The sequence below is a fragment of the Pantherophis guttatus genome, chromosome 2 (genome assembly GCF_059756535.1).
Source record: "Pantherophis guttatus breed Tessera chromosome 2, ASM5975653v1, whole genome shotgun sequence".
Classification (NCBI taxonomy): Eukaryota; Metazoa; Chordata; class Lepidosauria; order Squamata; family Colubridae; genus Pantherophis; species Pantherophis guttatus.
Window position 1 is genome coordinate 155,447,358 of NC_142064.1, and position 18,698 is coordinate 155,466,055.

The following is an 18,698-nucleotide window of genomic DNA, read 5'->3' on the forward strand; positions in this document are numbered from 1 at the left end:
TCTGGTTTAGCTGTCATCAGCACAGCAATTCCCCAAAAGCTATATAGGGGCTATGGTATGGGTGCTTTTGATTCCTATCTCTGCTTTTGAAGTTCCTTTGACTCTGCTCTGATTTAGGAATATCTATGACTCTCCAGAAACTTCCACACTCAGCACCAAACTGTTCATTTTGAAGCACTCCTAATTGGATAAAAATCCTAGCATCTATCTCTTACATTTATTTCACTGGTTTGTAGTAAAAACACTGATGAGATTGACCAATTTTTTGCTTCAGGAGGAATTAAGAGATCTTGCTAAAATATATGTAGTGAAGATCTGTGTACTGTTACTTCCATGTATACTTATTTTTGGTTATCTGGTCAGGATGAGCAGCCCAGGATATTTCCTGCCTCATCCAGCACTCCTGGAAGCATGAGGAAGAAAGAAATCTGTGTACCCCTTGCAGCTAATTTCACTGCCAATAATAGGTAAGAAATAAGTGTAAGTAGTAGGGCTTAATGTCTGGACATTCAGCTAAAGTGCTGGCATTAAGTTGCAGAAAAATTCCCATAGCTTTGATAGTAGTGAAGAGCCGAGGTGGCGTTAGAGTGCAGTACTTCAGCTGACTACTAGCTGCAGTTCAGCAATTCAAATAGCACCAGGCTCAAGGTTGACTCAGCCTTCCATCCTTCCGAGGTGGGTAAAATGAGGACCCAGATTGTTGAGGGCAATATGCTGACTCTGTAAACCGCTTGGAGAGGGCTATAAAAGCACTATGAAGTCTAAGTCTATTGCTTTTGCTATAGTAACACTTTGATTTAATAGTTGAATATGGATGATGCTTTGAGACTAGGCTGAAACTGCCATATCTAAAAGTGAAACAGGCACGTAGGCACATAAGCAAGGTGGATAAAAGCCAGAAATCTTGTTTAAAAGATCCCTTGGGGGAAGTAGATAAGGAGGAACTAAGTCATTAAGGAGACAAAAGGAAAAATGTCACCTGAGCCAGACAAAAGTTGAGCCTGAGCACAACCCCTCCCCAAATTTCACCACCAGCTACTAACTTTGTAAATTAACAAGAGAAGAATAGCTGCCAGTCTTGTTGATCTACAAAGCAAGCAAGGACTTTGAGGGATAAACGGCATCCTTAAGATTGCCCATTCTTGGAGTTGTCTTTGGATCTAGACTTCCATCCCTCCAGCCAGAACCTGACAGAAAGAGTGAGTAAATAGAGGCCTCTGTGTGTGTGGGAGGAGGGGTGTACATGTGAGAAAGAGCATATATAGATATATTGTAACCAAGTGTTCTGTTGAAAGTGATTCCAGTATTTTTCCAGGGCTGTGAGTGTATGAATGAGTGGCCATAAATTGAACCTGGGAACACATGTGACAATACCAGGTCCTGAACAGCAAATACTGCTAGAACCTAAAAAAGGTTATATTATTGGCAGAAATGTGAATTCTGAAGTTCGAGAACTTCCATCCTTTTTAAGTTCACTTTGGTTTTCATTATTTGAGAGAGACAGCATCTAGGTCAGCATCTAGGACAGTATCCAGAATGCAGCTGATTCCAAAAATCTGGTTATCCTATTGAATATAAGATACTTATTAAATGGCAAGGCTCCAAAAATCTGGACTGTTTTGATAATATATTGGAGAAATTATTCTGGAAGCATGCTGACACATTTTCCTTCTATTTTATGAGGAGTAACAAAGGTGCCATGGGCAACTGCGTCACCACTATGGTGCATAACAATTACTCCACTACGGACAAAGTATCTGTGCCAAAGAGCTCCAATCAAGCTACAACTTCGCTCAAGTAAGTGACAGCTTTCCTTCAGTGGTGAGTTAGGAGCAGTTTGCTCAATATTTCATGCATGGGCAAGATGATGGAGATGGGAGGGGAGGATTGTTTTCAAGAAGAAAAGCATAAATAAACCACACACCCAGAGCTCCTGAACTATCGGGTTTAGGATGTGGTTTTTCTGCACGGGGGGACGCCTGTCAGCCTTGGAAGCCATATTAGTCCGGAAGCTTCAATGCTGCCATCTCCTCGTGTGTGGGAAAGTAGGAGGGGGGGATTTAGGAGAGGAGAATTAGTAGACATAATAGCATTCTTCCTATTGGTCAAGGTCAGGGGCTGAGTCGAGGTGGAACGGATGTGATTGGATCATGTGACCGACTAGGGAGAAATGGGATGGTTTTGGGAGCTTTGAATTACTGAAGGAAAGCCCGGGCTTTTCAGATTCGGGATTTCCCAGATGTGCCAGTTTGCCTATTCTAGTAATGAGGACTTTGGAAAATGCTTGCTTCCGTGTCTTTACTTGGAGAGGGGTTTTTTTCTGGAACACTGACATTATCCTCTCTCTCCTAAATCCCCCCTCCTATTTTCCCACACATGAGGAGATGGCAGCATTGAAGCTTCCGGCCTAATATGGCTTCCAAGGCTGACATCATGCTTAGTTTAATAACAAAGTTGCACTTTTATTCCTTTTTTTCATGTTAATACAGTGTTTCATATCAGCAGTCACTAGACTAAATGTGAGCAAATAGAGAATGCCCAGCAACTGCTAGAGTATTTGTTGTAGATAGAAATAGTTCTCAAGGACAGCAATCCCTGAGAAATCACAGTACCAGCTAATATGAAGAATGGGAAACATTTTTTAGTGTATCCTAAATTGAAGAGATTTGCAGCATTCCATAGGATCCCATTGAGCAGCATATTATTGTCTCTTTCCTTAGCAACATCATCAAAGCTACCTCTAATGAAGACACAGACAGCAGCAGTTACATGAAATCTCAGAAGAACTTTTCCAGCAGCAACATCCTGGCTTGGAACAATAACACCAGTAGTAGCAGTCCCCCGACTAGGATACAAGAAGTGTCTGAGGAGGAGGCTGAGCGGTAAGCCTGAGAAAACTGTCAGGAAGAAAGATGATAGGAAGAAGTAACAAATTAGGCAGAAAAATCAGAGGAAGTGAAATGGGGGCATATAACTGGGTTACTAGTTAATTGCCATATCTGATTTGGCAATTTCCAGTTAATAGCCTGGTTCTTTTGCAGCAACCAGGTAAATTTTGGCCAGTAAAAGTTACAACTCGGCCTCCCAGTGTTCTGAAGGATGACAGAAGCAATTTAGTTAGACTATGAGTTACAGAAAGTTACTTGCAGTTACTAAATGGTATATTTTCACACCTTACTAGAACAGTGTATTTTTGAACAGTGCTTCTGGATTTCTAAAAACGGGAGGGAGGAATGTTTGTTTGAATATAGAAGCCCTGTGGTCAAGATCCGTTTTTCAGGGATGTTTTTCTGTGCCTTTCTTAACATCAGGAACTGTTTTGCTTGACATGGTAGTTGGAAAGCAATAGTCAAGTTGCATGATTTTCCCCCCCTGTTTTAGATTTGTTAACCAAGTCAATTCGGCTGCTGTGACAATCCAGCGCTGGTACCGGTGGCATTCTCAGAGGCACAAGGAAGGTGTAGCTCAGCTTGAGCGATTGTTAGCTTCCAAAAGAGAGGTTTGTCTTATGTATATATTGTATAAAAAACTTCTGAACATGCTGAAAGAATATTTTGTTTCGAATGTTTTGTTTTGCATAAGCTTTAAATGCATGAGGTATAGTTCTAGTTAGATTTTAGGGAAGTTAGTTGGCTTTTTTTTTTTTTTTTTGGCCTGGAGAATAGAATAAAATAGAATTTTTTATTGGCAAAGTGTGATTGGACACAAGGAATTTGTCTTGGTGCATATGCTCTCAGTGTACATAAAGGAAGATAGGACAGTGTATAACTGATACACTGATACACATATGACTGAGGACCTATAACTGATCCTATCTCTATGTACAGTGTATATAGAGATAGGATCACAATCGTGTAGTTTTATAATGCTTGTGCTGTATGTTTTTAAGGAAAAGCAGCAGCAGCAGCAGCTCACGGATGAGGGCAACATTTTGGATTTGCAGCAGAGGCGAGATGAGGAGAGGAAAAAAATACGAGAGGAGAAAGCACGCCTTGCCAGACGAGCAGCCATCCAGGTAGCCATTTGCTTATTGATATTGCTAGTCCTGGGCATTAGAACACACGGTTGTCTTGCTTGATTTATTTGGGTTAAAAGTTAGGCCAAGTATGTTTATTGGTGGATGAGGAAGTAGGCCCCAACAGAACAGAATGCAAGTTGGTGTTTCGTTTTAGGAATTGCAACAAAAACGAACCCAAAAAGCTTTAGAGACACAGCGTTTGGTGGAGGAGGAGCTGGCAGTAATTAAAGAAGGCAAGAAAGCCAGAAGAAGGAAAAGTGAGAAAGCTAGCTGTTTGAAAAATAGCAGTCCTGCTAACAGCATCATCAAAGCCAACAATGCAGGTGAGAAATAATGGGAGGTCTTGGAACATTTGGCCTAGGAGTCTCCTGAACTGCATTTCTCTAAATTCAGTACACACACTGAATCTGTTTCAATACAAAACATTTCTATAGCATTTAAACCCATGGCAACATAGTATTATTTGGTCACACAAGGCAGTGAGAAGCAACAAATAACATGCTGAAAATAAGGAGCAAGTTCAGAAATATTTAACTTGCACAGAGGCAAATAATGATAATGGAAAAATATGGGCAGCTGATGTATCCTTATAGACTTGTAGTGAAAAGCTTATTCGCTACACTTTAGAATTGCTTGGAAAACCCAGAAAAATTATTTCAAAAACAAACTTGGACTTGACATCTTAAAGTCTTATGCTTCAGTTCTCGAAATGAAAAACATTCTTGTTCTCGTTTAACAAAAAGACCAATTCGGAATTCTTATTCTACCCAAAGCAAATGCTTTTTTGTTGCTATTGCAGGTGCCAACTTCCACATTGCGGGAATAGATCTAGAAGAAGCTTCTGCCATGGCATCTCTTTGTCACTCAGCACAAAACAAAGGACTTGAAGAACAGCCACAGGTGTTGCCTTCTTCTGATGTTCCTGAAAGCCTAAATACTTTTTTTTCTTTTACTCTTCCCTCATGATTTGTATAGTTCCCAATTTCTGTGCCTTTAAATGTTTTTATTGGTTGGGAAGTATAAGGTCTTGCAAACCTTAGAGATGAAATGGATGAGCCCTCCCTATGTCAGTGAAATATACTGATAATGCCTATTTAGAATTCTTCACAAAATTTCATCACATGGATTTTCTCTGTTTCCCAGGATGGGAGTTCAGGAAAAATGCCCAGTGAAGATTTGGATGGTATGATGAGCACAGCCAGTAGGATGCATTCCAAAATAACCTTTCATGACCTACTAGACACCCTAAAGCTTTTGGAAGCGGATCCAGAATTTCTGCCACCACTACCGTATCAAACAAAGGTTTTCAAGGACTACAAATATGCTTGGATAGATGGGGTAATTGAACTATGATATTGTGATGTCTTTTCTCTGTCGATCCTTTTTTACGGTTTTGGATGAAATTGTGCAGAATTTGTTTGGGCTGGCGTGAAAGTAGTTTAGGGAAGAAATCCTGGAAATGAGAAGCACGTACCAACCATTGCTTCTTGCTTTATATTACATACTCGGCTTAGAGCAAACCTTTGAGAGTTGTGAGCTGGAATATTTTTTACAAATGCAAGAGATTTGTAATTGTTTTCCAAACATTTACAGTTAATCCCCCAAGAGAAAACTTATTAAAATATTATTTTTAATCAATGGAATCATACATCAATTCTCCTTTCCCCCCAACTGTTGCAGGTTGAAATCATTCTGTTTACTACTGCCACAGTAGTCTACATCTATTGATCCCAAGAATTTTTCCCTGCAATACAGGACTTGGACTCAATTTCTCTAACCACTGACAACCTAGAGAAGTTTGGAAAATTAAACTGCTCGCTGGGAGCCCCTGAAGAAGGAACATTATTGTCAGAGACAAAACTTCAGAATATAATGAGCTTTTTGGATGAGATGGAAAAATCTGAGCAGGAACGACCCAGGTCTGTTGCCTCAGCTTCACAGCAAGAGGTGAATATGGCACATTTACATTTTATTGATGGGAGGTGGTGGACTGGGGGGTGCAGGGCAGATGGCTGTTTCAAGCAATGAGCATTTGCCTTTGCTGATTGAAACACAAAGTATTTGAGGTTAAAAGCTGTTAAGTTGGTATTGGCATTATGGCTTCCAATAATCTGTTGTTAAGATAGAGTTGAGATGCTTCAGATAGTTGGATCTGCCTCAGGAAATGAAGAACATAGTAAAATGGCAATTTTATGATGGGTGTTTCTTATAACAAGCAAAGCTTTCAGTATAGGTATAATAGTGCACACTTTAATTTCCATTCTTAAAGGATAGAAATTGTACCTCAGTTTGATTAATCCTTTGCTGCTTACCGCACCTGCTAGCAGGGTGGATTTGATTTAAATCGAGTTGATTTAAATCACAATTTAAATCATGATTTAAATCACTAGTAAAAAGGCTTGATTTAAATCAACTCGATTTAAATCATAATTGTTAAAGAGCAACTGTCATCTCTGCTACTCCTTTGACCCACTGTTGACTCACCGATAGTCCCAGTGTTGCAGAATATACAGCCTCATGCTACATAACTAAGCTCCCTTTCATGCTGAATAAACTAAATTATTTATGTATCTTAAATAGAAAACTATCTTACGATAGATTTTTACCCCAAAAGTTTTTTATTAAAATAAATTCGATAAAAATCAAAAAAATTAATTTAAATTAAAAAAAATCTGATTTTTATTTTTTTTTTTGATTTTTTAAAAAAAAAATCATTGATTTTTATCCACCCTGCCTGCTAGGGATTATTGCCAGAAGAAGAACTCGCCCACTTGGATCAGGTCTCAGCAGTTGCCACAGAAGTCACCAGCTCTATCCAGAAGCTGAAGTTGGAAGTAGAAGAAAAGAAGAGAGCCGTTGCTTTTCTACAAAGAGCACTGGTGAGTGACCAGAACCTGATTCTTATAGGTCTGTATATGCTACAGGAAGGGGGGGGGGGAGAGTCTGTGTTACACAACCCAATCTTTCGCTCTGTTGTGTGGAAGGATGCATGAAATTAAAACCTGAACTGCCAAAGAGGCAGTGTCTGTCTTTATCTGTCTTTTCAGGTTTCAGCAGTGTTGTTGGTGATGAACAATCCATATCAGCAAACTATCTGCTTAGGAATCCCAATGGCTATATTTACACGTCCTTTCTTTTTGCTTGTTGACTGACCAGATAACATAACTTTTAGGTTTCCTTAATTGCCCTGGTTTTGCTCTTTGTCCTGGTAGGCTCAACAGCAGGAGTTAACTGGGCAGCATGTTAAAGATGTGCAGAAAGAGCTGACTCACCAACTGACTATGCAGAGGGAGCAGTATGAAGGTGCAATCCAACGGCACCTGGCCTTCATTGACCAGGTAATCTTGGTCCTTTCCTTTTCCTTTTCTTTCCATATAGGACTTGTTAATATCAATATATTGCTTCCTGATTGATTGATTGTTTGATTGATTGATTGATTCGATTTATATGTCGCTCTTCTCCGGAGACTCAGGGCGGCTTATAATGCGTTAAGCAAAAGCATTCATACTGTTGTATATACCTGCTTAGTAGGGCTTTCGCCCCCCCCCCTCCAAAGCGGTGTTCTTTTTTTTATACAAAGTCAGCTTATTGCCCCCACAATCCGGGTCCTCATTTTACCTACCTCGGAAGGGTGGAAGGCTGAGTCAACCTTGAGCCTGGTGAGATTTGAACTCGCAGTAATTGCAGGCAGCTGGCAGCTAAGTGCTACTTAACAGCACTTTAGTCCACTGCGCCACCAAGGCTCATCAAGGCTTATCTTTCACCTTCTACCTAACATCACTTGTATTGCTGGCATATTGCTTCAAAAATTTCCGTGGGCATCAGCTAGAGCAGTTAGCATTCTAAATTGAAATACTCTGAGAGAGGGAAGTTTTGTATCCATTTCTACCTGAATAAGATGGCAGCTTGATTCCAGGTATCTTCTGCTAGCTAGCTAATGTGTCACATTAGTACAAACGACGTTGTACTATTAGTAATACTATCTTGCCTGCATCTCTACAGCTCATCGATGACAAAAGAGCTCTGAATCAGAAATGTGAAGCAGTGGTATCTGAATTGAAGCTTGTGGATCAGAAATATACAAAGAAAATTGCCCAGATGCAAGAGCAGCATGAGTTGGTGAGGAAATGACATTGATATAAGGGTTGGGGGAGCTACAGAGCAACCAGATAAAACATATGACTGGACTTAAGTTGGAGTGAATTTTGCATAATGCAAAGAAAACAGTGTTTGATCCACTCCGGAGAACATCAGCCAACAGAATGTTGGAAGCCACTTGAATGTTAGTAACATGAGAAGACTGAAATACAATCTTTTATATATCATCATGGTTTTTCTTCTATCATCTCTCAATATTTCTCAACTTTGTTAACTTTGACATACTTGAATTTCAACTCCCAGAAGTTCAAATCCTTGTGTCTTGAGGTTGCCAAGATTGAGATGGGTGGATGGACAGACAGACAGACAACTTCAGCTAGGACTTGCTATAAATATTAATTTGGGCCAAGCAACCTAAACTGGCAGGTACTGAGAAGGGTGGTAGATTTTTTTTAAAACATGACCTCAGTAAAATTAGAGGTATGTTAGGATTATTCCTGCCTTGAAAAGCACTTTGAACAGATGCAATATTCCCAAAATGTTAGCTCTTTCCCTTGGTCAATTTGTTTGATCCTTATGCTAAGAAGTAATCTACACTGCTTAAGCTGTATCCTTGCTTCCTCCCCACCCTCCTCCAACTCTCTTATTTCACACTCCTTCTATTTCCCCATTTCTCTCATCTTTCCTCTTTCTGTTTAGGTCTGGCGCACTTTGGGCCCCCTCTGTGAGGTAAACTTTGTGCATGCTGTTAACTTCAGCTTTTGTCCTTTTTGCTGGTCTAGATCCTTTAAATGTGATTTTTCATGAATTTCTTAGAGGGGGCTGTGCCTATATCTCTCTTGGGGTGTAGGTTTGGCAAACATTGTAATTTGGTGCAAAGTGCTATTCCTTGACTTTGATAATAATGCCCTCTTCAGCTTCCATACTTAGTGCCCAGCTGAACAGACTCTGGTGTTTATGGAACAAAGGCAACATTTCCTAAATGCTTTAGCAATTCATTATTACTGACATGCGCATTGTTTTGATTGGTGTAGGAAAGTGGATAGATCCAGTGTCACATACACGCCTGTTTTTAAATTTTGGTGTATAGGTGTCGAGGTAGATTATAGATATTGATTATTTTCATGGTATGGGTCCAGGTTACTTGAGGGACCATCTCACCTCACTGGGATTGGCCCCTCCCATCTGGGCCGGTAGAGGAGGCATGATATGGGTCCCGTCAACCCAATTGTTCCGGCTGACAGGGTCCAGGAGGAGGGCCTTGTCAGCTATTGCTCGTGCCAGTTGGGGAACAACCCAGTGAAGGTTGTTGATCGAGTAATAAAAGATCCCACCTCCCCCCACTCTGCCCTTGCCCTCCCCATGTGTATTTAGGTTTTAATGTTGATTTTAATTATCTGTGTTTTAATTGTACATGTATATACATATTTTTATGACTGTAAACTGCCCAGAGTTAACATATGGTATGATGGGTGGCCAATAAATTTTATAAATAAATAATTTTGAAAGGCATTGAAGATGGCTTGTGAAAGGGATAAAATGATATAACTTTGCATTATAGAAAAGTACAAATACTAGTTCTGTGTGGCACTATATAACCCTTTGGAGTAAAATAGTAGCATTGTTCTTCAGATACAGCTAGTCAACTTTTCATTCAGCAACTGTTCAAAGTTATTGTGTTGCTGGATGAAGGGATTTACAATCTGTTCCCAAAGTTATGACCATTGCACTGCTCCTGCGGTCATGTGACCAAAATTTGAGTGTTTGGCAGCCCATCCATACTTGTGACTGTAGGGGTGCTGCAACTCCTCTATCTTCCCCCATCTGTGCCCTTTTTGCCTCCAGCACTCCTTGACTCTTGCTGACTCTAGCTGATTTTTGCCATCTTCTTGCTCCCGCAGTTGCCCTGCTTTGGCTCTTCACAAGGCAACTGCTGGCCTCATGACCCTTTCTTCTCAAGGTTGTACATGCCAGTTTCCTTATGAGATTTTGGAGAAGCGTGGGCAGCAGCTGCTTTGTGAAGGGCCAGGGCAGACACACCTCGTCCGTATAGGTAACAAGAAGATAGCAAACATCAACTGGGATAGCCAGTGCAGGGCTGCAGGGTTCTCAGAGCTTCCTGGGGAGGTTAAGGTTTTGTGTTGTGCTGCTGGGGTGACTGTGGTTTCCAGGGATGATTTTATGCCATGTTGTTGAGGCTTCGCAGGATGCTGCAGCTTTGTACTGGCTCTTAGGACTTCCTGGAACATTGGCTTTGCACCATGCTGTTTGGGCTTCCTGGGGCATATAGCTGGGGCTTCACACTTTGTGGTGGCTCAGGAGCTTCCTATAGCCTCAGTCAGTGGTGGATTTCAAAAATTTTTACTACCGGTTCTGTGAGTGTGACTTGGTGGGTGTGGCATGGCTTGGTGGGCATGGCATGGAAAGCCTACTGTAAAATCTCCATTCCCACCCCACTCCAGGGGAAGGATACTGCAAAATCCCCATTTCCTTTCGATCGGCTGGGACTTGTGAGGCAGAGAATAGATGGGGGCAGGGCCAGTCAGAATTTTTACTACTGGTTCTTCGAACTAGTCAAAATTTCCACTACCGGTTCTCCAGAACTGGTCAGAACCTGCTGAAACCCAGCTCTGGCCTCAGTGCTGTACACTTCTGGAGGTGCTTGCCAGCCCATAAGACATCATACAGGGCAGCTTAAAGGACAGTGATGGTTTGGGGAGGGGGAGGGATAGGCAGGTTGGAGGAGTTGAAAGCATTTCCTTACCTTACCAAGGTTTATGGCTGGAAGCGACCAAGCCTTTGAATGGTTTGTACTGGGAAGGGGCTTCAGCTAACGACCAGTGGAATGTGCTTTGTGACTGCCACTGAGGAGTGCCGGGACTGCAGTTGTTAAGCAATATGGTCATGTGGTTTTGCACTTTATAAATGCCTTGCTTAGCAACTGAAATTCAGGTTCCATTTGTGATAAACTGAGAACTACATTTATTATTGCTGCCATAGTAATGTTAAGGGCAGAGGTATCTTGTCTGTTGAGAGACATTTTTAGTTTTGCCTGTTGTTTCACTTTCTTGTCTTCCAGTCTTCTGTCCTGAATGGCAATATTATCTTGTTAGTTGACCTGACCTAATAATTATTACAAAGAAGATCTGTTTATTTCTTCATCAGTCTCAAAAAGAACTGATAAACTGATGGGAAAACACATTAGAATTCCTTATGCATGCCCCTTCCCTTTGCACACACACCCTTCATTTAATGCTGCAGCAAGATTTATATCATTCTTTTCCAAAGCAGCTCCTGAGAAAACAATCAGCTGCGCTGAATTTGGCACATTCCATCTCTTCAGAAATGTCCCATTTTCCTCAGCTTTGGTTTTAAAATGATTAGTCTGCAAGATAATGGAGCATCATTTTCCTAATCTGAACATTGATTATCGTTAGACTCTCTCCAGAGTGATGCAGATCAGACTTGATCTTTTCCAGAGATCCAAATAGATTGATCCTTACAAAATAAAAGGCTGGGCACAATCATTTGAGGCTGTTGTGGTTTGTTCAGTATTCTTTGCCTCCCAAATTTTAGGAATAAAAAGCTTAGATTCTCTTAATTTTCTTGGCCCAAACTATTGCAATGGAGAAACGAGATTTACTAGAAGCTCTGTTGTTTAATCATTTCCGGTATGTAAACTTAGAGCTAAAACATTTTACTTCTTATTCGGAATTCATATCTTGAAATTTGTCTTCTAAAATTGGAGCCGAAGAAAATACCATTTATGTGGCATTATAAAAAAATGATACCCTGAATTTTATTTTAAATAAATTTATTTAAAACGAATGAATGAATGAATCATTCAGTCAAGGTTTTATTTATTATATGGATGCATAATATAAATAATTAAGTATATAAATTACACACAGAGAGACATACACAAATAATATAAAGTACCATCCTTCCATCCTTCTGAAGTGGGTAAAATGAGGACCCAGATTGTTGAGGGCAATATGCTTACTCTGTAAACCGCATAGAGAAGGCTGCAAAACACTGTGAAGCGGTATATAAGTCTAAGTGCTATTGCTATATAAACCACCTGTGTGTGTTGTGGGATATGTTTGGGTTAGGGTTCTTTAGTGAATTATTTGTAAGTAATGTCAACCCATGCATTGCATGCCTTGAAATTCAATTTCAGAAAATTCCAGGAAGTTCAGTTGGCTATTTTACTGGATTCTTTTGATCCCTTGCAAACAATTCTCCTCTTCTAAAGCAATTCTCATGCATTGCAGATTTATTGAAGAATTGCTTTCTTCTTTCATAGATACAAGATGGAATTTAATGAAAATCTGATATACATCTTGCTTTTTTCCCTTTTTAATTCACATGAAGGAAATAAAAAAGCTGAAACAACTGATGACTGCCACAGAAAAAATCCGCCGAGAGAAATGGATTGATGAAAAGACCAAGAAGATCAAAGAGATCACTGTTAAAGGTACTGTTGAGCTTTCGTTATTTGTTCAGGTTCTTGTCCCAATAGGAGACTTTTTAGTGGAACTGCCCCCAGGTAAAACTATTTCATAAGCATGTTGTCTTTGCTTTGACCTTCTAGGTAGGATTGTAGGTCTGATTATTCTTCTCAGTTCTCTTTCTTTGCTTCGCTTCTGATACCTGAACTATCCTTTTTTTTTTTAAAAAAATGGGTTCATTATTAAAGGCAAATATGTTTTGAAATGGCAACATTTTTATAACTAGTTATGGCAGGGAACAATTTACAGTAGTTTTTTTCATTAAATGTAGTCAGACATTTACATGATGTGCTATCTGGTGTATTTTACTAATGATAAAGATACAATTTCATTCCAATTAAGCTTGGCTTTTAGTAATGTGTTAACTACGTGCTATAAGTCAGGATTGTACAATGCTTTTAATAAATTTTAGTAGCTCCATTCACCTTTTGTCATTTTTTATTATTACAACAACTGAATCTGCAGGAAGGAGAGTGGAAATTTTTGCTTTCACGCCGACACTTGTAGTCTGTAACCTCCCATTTGCTTTCTTCCCCTTTCAGGCCTGGAGCCTGAAATCCAGAAGCTCATTGCTAAACACAAGCTAGAGATCAAAAAGCTGAAATCGCTGCATGAAGTAGAACTCCTGCAGTCGGATGAGCGTGCAGCTCAGCGCTACATTCGACAGACAGAAGAACTGAGAGAGATGCTGGAGCACGAGAAGGAAGAGCAGGGGCAGCGAGAGAGAGAACTGGCAAGGCAGCGGTATGAAGGGAGGAGCAAGTAGGAAGATGTCCAGCAGGAGAATGAGGATCTGGAAAAGGATGTGCAAAGAGGGAGAAAAAGGGGCAAAATTACCCAGCAAGGGGTGGGGGTGAGAACAACAGGAGGAGGAAAAAACTTGTGTAATGTTTACGGAAGGGACACTATGATGGCCTAGAAGAAAGTGCGTCACAGAATGTGCCTTCATACCTGATAACAAGATGACTTTGTGCATTCAGTTAGAAAAGGTAGCAGTCCTGCCAAATCCTGTCATCAGGATTTGGTTGAAAATACTGAGTGTATGTCATTGGCTTTCTAAGGGCAGAATGGAGAGATAGAACAGTTTATATGCCCACGGAAAGGCATCATAAAGTTGTGTGTGTTTTCTTGGTTTAGAAACAGGAATATAGTGCAGTCTTGACTGCTGACATCAGAGGGCTTAAGTACCTAATACCGTACTGTGGGAGGAAAGTAATAGGCAAACAGTGCAGTTTGGATACCATTCTCTGAAATATGTTTTTATGTGCTGGTTCATGCATTTGAAATTGAGCCTTTATGCCAGTTTATTCCATCCTCTCTGTTGTAGGGCTTTTCCGTTTTGCAACTTTCACATCCCATACGAGAAATTTGGTTTCTCCTGTTTGAAGTCTTTGGGTTTTTTTTAAATAATGATATTGCATTCCTCAAAGGTTTGTTTTTTTTTCTCCCACTTGAGGAAATCTTTGGCTTTATGCTTTCTATAATGTTGGGTCAAGGCAAGGATACTGAAAACTTGCTAAGACTTGCTTTGAAAGGCTCCCTCTGAACAGGTATGAGAAGCAGCTGGAGCAGGAGGAGCAGTCTCTACAGCAACAGCGGCGCCGGCTCTACAATGAAGTGGCTGAGGAGAAGGAGAGGCTAAACCAACAGGCTGCCAGGTGAGAGAAAGCTTGTTGGGTTCAGAACTGGTGGGTATGCTGAGCAAGTAGGTATTGACCATTTGCATTGACAAAGCAGTGTTCAGGAAAAAAGAACTGCAACATCTTGAAATCCCAAAGGTAAAAAGCACATATATTGTTCCCACATATATCTTCGTCTCTAGTATTGGGACCTGGAGAATTTGCACATGACCAATTCAGGTGGCAGTGATGCTTGATTTTATAGCCTGTTTCAAGAGTATTTTTTTCCACCACATTGTATGTAGCATTTTTTCACTCTAAAGGCTGCAGTTATTCTAATGCTTGGAGCTACACGCTAAGTAGCTAATGCACAGACAATATTTTATTGGAAACAGATTAAATTGAAATAATACTGTTAACTTGATTACTTCCAGTGTATGGGAAATATTCCAATTAATAACTTTAGAGGGTTGGTGGGAGCCACATTAAGACTGTGGGAAATGTATGCAATGGTGCCTGAATTTGAACAGTCCTATTCTGTGGCATTCATCTCTGATTCCCAGGCAAAGAGCTGAACTGGAGGATTTGCGAAGGCAATTGGAAGAGAACAATTCAATTGTTACCAAGGCTTTAAAGGAAGAATATGAGAAAGGGAAGGAAGAACAGGAGCGACGGCATCAGGTCTGTGTTATTTCTAGACTTTCTACATAATTTTGCTGTCCTCTTCACTGCTAGCATTTGAGGTAAATTTACATTGGGGGTAGCACAGCCTTTTTCAGCCTGAGCAGCCACATTGAGATAGCTCTGTTATACATATAAGAACATGTATGTTCTTAGATGAACTCTTGTGAGAACTTTGGAAAAAGTGTTATTTGAGCAGGGCCCTTTTTAAATATCTGCATCATTACCTTTATTGCACATCAGTGCAATGCTTGTTTATTTATGTGTACAATTTTTTTTTCTGCATTCTTGCAAGGTTCTAGTTTGATCTCTGGTTTGTGTCATTTATAGCTGATGGTCTCATTGGTTGTTTTTTCACAGTATCCTGAGGTCTTGTTGGTCATGTAGGGCTGCTCTCTGAAGTAATGTGTTATTCAGAAAGGTTATGTAACCTGGGCTTATTCTCATTACTTCAGCACATATTAGATGGATAGAATAGAAGAGGGATGTGTAAGGCAAGCAAGATAGAACTAGGGGGTGGGGATGGGGCTGAAAAACATAATTCATATATCAGTGTAGGCCACAGGAAATTGTTTTCATAATCTGTGATTGAAATTTGAATAGCCTGGTGGTGCGGCAGACTAAAGAACTGTTATTAACAGTTATTAACATCAGCTGCCTGCAATTACTGCAAGTTCAAATCTCACCAGACTCAAGGTTGACTCAGCCTTCCATCCTTTCTAAGGTAGGTAAAATGAGGACCCAGATTGTGGGGGCAATAAGATGACTTTGTATAAAAATATACAAAAGTATGAAGGCTGTTGCTTAACGCATTGTAAACCGCCCTGAGTCTCCGGAGAAGGGCGGCATATAAATTAATTTTTTTAAAAAAAATCCAGATTAATTGTTTTGAGGTTTTGGCTGTTTTGTTTTTTCCCCACAAAGTGGCCCAGCCCTTTTCTTCTTGAGGGAGGGAATTGCAGCTTGATGAGGCTACATATGGAGTGGCATATTACCTCATCAGTTTGACCATGTGACTTTGAAGACTATGGAACTAGAAAGGTGAAGCTGGAGATACAGCTTTATGCCATTTGACGTTACAGCGAGAGATCACTCACTTCCTTTGGTTTATTCTCACTTATTCTTTCTAACCAGAACAATTTAGGAAACTTGAATATCTCTGTCTCTGTCCCTCTCTCCCCTCCCTCTCATATCAGTATCAGCTCTGTCTAGTTTAAGAAGCAGGTATGTGCTCCCACGTAGCTACAGACCAAGGCTATTCTCAGATTCATGACTGTTGCCGAATGAGTCCAATTCACTATGTGCCCCCTTAGTGAGTAATCTGATAACATCCTCTTCAGACTTGCAACTTGGATTCCTTAGATCGGTCAGGCTTTGTGTACTGGAGATTGTAAAGAGACAGTAGAAATCTGGTTCCTTTCTTTTCTTTATACTTTTTTCCTTCCTCCTCAAGGTAGAAATACAGACCTTGAAGATGCAACTAGATATGGAGAAGCAGGCTTGGGAGGCCAATTACCTGAAAAAAGAGGTAATATTTTTAGCTTCCTTTCCTAAGCCTCCGTGGTGCAGTGGTTAGAATGCAGTACTGCAGGCTACTTCTGCTGACTGCCGGCTGACTGCAATTTGACAGTTCAAATCCTACCAGGCTCAAGGTTGACTCAGCCTTCCAGCCTTCCGAGGTGGGTAAAATGGGGACCCAAATTGTTGGGAGTAATATGCTGACTCTGTAAACCTCTTAGAGAGGGCTGTAAAAGCACTATAAAACGGTATATAAGTCTATATATAAGTGCTATTGCTACTGCTAAGCCACACACTCATCATCCATCAGTGGATCAGGGGAACTTTCCTGGTGTTGACAAAATATTCCCAACGATATACATGCACACTTGTTAAATACTGATTTACAAATTGAGCTCTCATTTGCAACGACTTGTGAAACCTTTTCATGATTGCTTATAGGAAATGTGAGACCAAAGACAAAGCTTTGAAAAGTTAGCATGGTTCATTACAGAACTAAACAAGTTCAAAATACATGTATTGGGGGACTTGGAATCATAAATCATACTGATTAGAAAACAGTTTTAACAATATACAATAAACATGAAAAAGGCAGTACAGGTAGTCCTTGAACTATGACCACAATTGAGCCCAGCATTTCTGTTGCTAAGCAAGTTAAGTGGGTTTTGCTCCATTTTGCAATTTTTTTTACCATGGTTGTTAAGTGAATCACTGCAATTGTTAAGTTAGTAACATGGTTAAGTGAATCTGGCTTCCTCATTGACTTTGCTTGACAGAAAGTCACAAAAGGTGATAAAATGACCCTGGCACACTGCAACCATCATAAAAACATGCCAGTTGCCAAGCTTCTCAGTTTTGCTCATGTAACCATGGGGATGTTGCAATGGTCGTTAAGTGTGAAAAATGGTCATAAGTCAGTGCCGTAACTTTGAATAGTCATTAAATGAATGGTTGTGAGTCAAGGACTACCTGTAATACAGTAAGAGCCAATGAAAACACTTATTTTTATCTGAGAGAATACTACAGTACATCTATACCATTTCTTTCAATACTGTTTTTGGAAAGGAGAGAATTATAACAAAGAAAAAGAAAGATAAGAATTGCAGAAATTTGGGGTGGGGAGGGGGAGGGCTGAGATAGGAAGAATAGGAGTAACCTAAAAGCAGATTTGGAAATAATTCCCAAGGAAAAGTGCTAAGGATAAATATTGAAAGCAAGATTTAAGAGGCCTTGCAGAGATTGGATTTATGGCACACACAAAAAAAAAAAAACCTTTGAAAAGAGACACAGAGAAGTGTATTATTATTTGATTTATTGAAAATTAATTGAAAGGAATAGAAGTTATTGAAAAAAATGCATGTTCTCCACCCTGTGGAAGTTAGCTTAGCATTTTTGGAAAAAGGATGAAAAAGTGGAAGCAGAAAGAAGAGAAGGAAATTGCTTTTTCATTTGGACTGGGGAAAGGAGAGTAAGAATATTTTAGATATTAATTTCATACAACGTATTCAACTTCAACCTGCAAGAGACAGGATACCTCAAAGATAATCCTAAACGAAGTGTTTTATTGAGGCAACCAGATGTGGCTACATCAGCAGGATGTGGATTGATTTAGTCTTTCTTTCAAATATAAGATCAGAAAAATAAAGCTGCACTGGCACAAATTGATGCTTACGCACAACAAAACAACCCATCTCTCCTTTTTGGCTTAAATAAGAAGGTTCGAGTCAGCATAAATATAACTTAGTGCTATTTCTATTTCTTTGCCCTTAAGCAATGTCTGCCATTTCGGAGGATTTTATAGGGGATTGTGGAAGCATTGAAGAATAGCAACATAACCAAAGGTGCTGGCAGAAACTTGGGGACATACTGGTACATCATTCTTCTTGATATCCAGTTGCACCTTTGTCAAAGTAGAACGCCTTTCAACAGAAGACTTGTAACAAAAGGGTGGGGGGGGCTTCTTTTGTGTCCTCTTCAGGAGGCCTGGTTGCTAACTCGAGAACGGGAGCTAAGAGAAGAAGTCCGGAAAGAAAGGGACAAGGAGATTGAGCTAGTCATCCAGAAGCTAGAAGCTGACATGTCCTCTGCCAAGGATGAATGTGAGAGGATTGCAGAGAACAGGTAAGATGCAGGTAGACGAAAGTCAGAGATGATGGCCAAAGAACCAAGCACTTTCAAGAACTCTTGTGGCTCAGTGGTTGGAATGCAGTATTGCAGGCTAATTGTGCTTTCCACTGTTAGCAGTTCAATCCT

General features: G+C 40.1%; 1 protein-coding gene across 4 annotated transcripts in view; it reads left to right on the forward strand.

The window, feature by feature from the left end:
• The window catches only part of CEP131 (centrosomal protein 131), a 31,068-nt gene that overhangs the window by 8,366 nt on the left and 4,004 nt on the right, over positions 1–18,698 (forward strand). For 2 of the 4 annotated variants that reach the window (XM_034412776.3, XM_034412778.3), the window contains exons 5-23: positions 364–467; positions 1,684–1,797; positions 2,721–2,882; positions 3,382–3,499; positions 3,890–4,015; positions 4,173–4,341; positions 4,818–4,918; positions 5,162–5,356; positions 5,774–5,965; positions 6,760–6,897; positions 7,231–7,356; positions 8,021–8,137; positions 8,816–8,845; positions 12,491–12,593; positions 13,170–13,371; positions 14,178–14,285; positions 14,810–14,927; positions 16,381–16,455; positions 18,424–18,566. In XM_034412776.3, the coding sequence (XP_034268667.2) occupies positions 364–467; positions 1,684–1,797; positions 2,721–2,882; positions 3,382–3,499; positions 3,890–4,015; positions 4,173–4,341; positions 4,818–4,918; positions 5,162–5,356; positions 5,774–5,965; positions 6,760–6,897; positions 7,231–7,356; positions 8,021–8,137; positions 8,816–8,845; positions 12,491–12,593; positions 13,170–13,371; positions 14,178–14,285; positions 14,810–14,927; positions 16,381–16,455; positions 18,424–18,566 (2,441 nt within the window). The remainder of the gene's footprint in view (positions 1–363; positions 468–1,683; positions 1,798–2,720; positions 2,883–3,381; positions 3,500–3,889; positions 4,016–4,172; positions 4,342–4,817; positions 4,919–5,161; positions 5,357–5,773; positions 5,966–6,759; positions 6,898–7,230; positions 7,357–8,020; positions 8,138–8,815; positions 8,846–12,490; positions 12,594–13,169; positions 13,372–14,177; positions 14,286–14,809; positions 14,928–16,380; positions 16,456–18,423; positions 18,567–18,698) is intronic. The other 2 variants (XM_034412779.3, XM_034412780.3) reach the window with 1 other exon arrangement.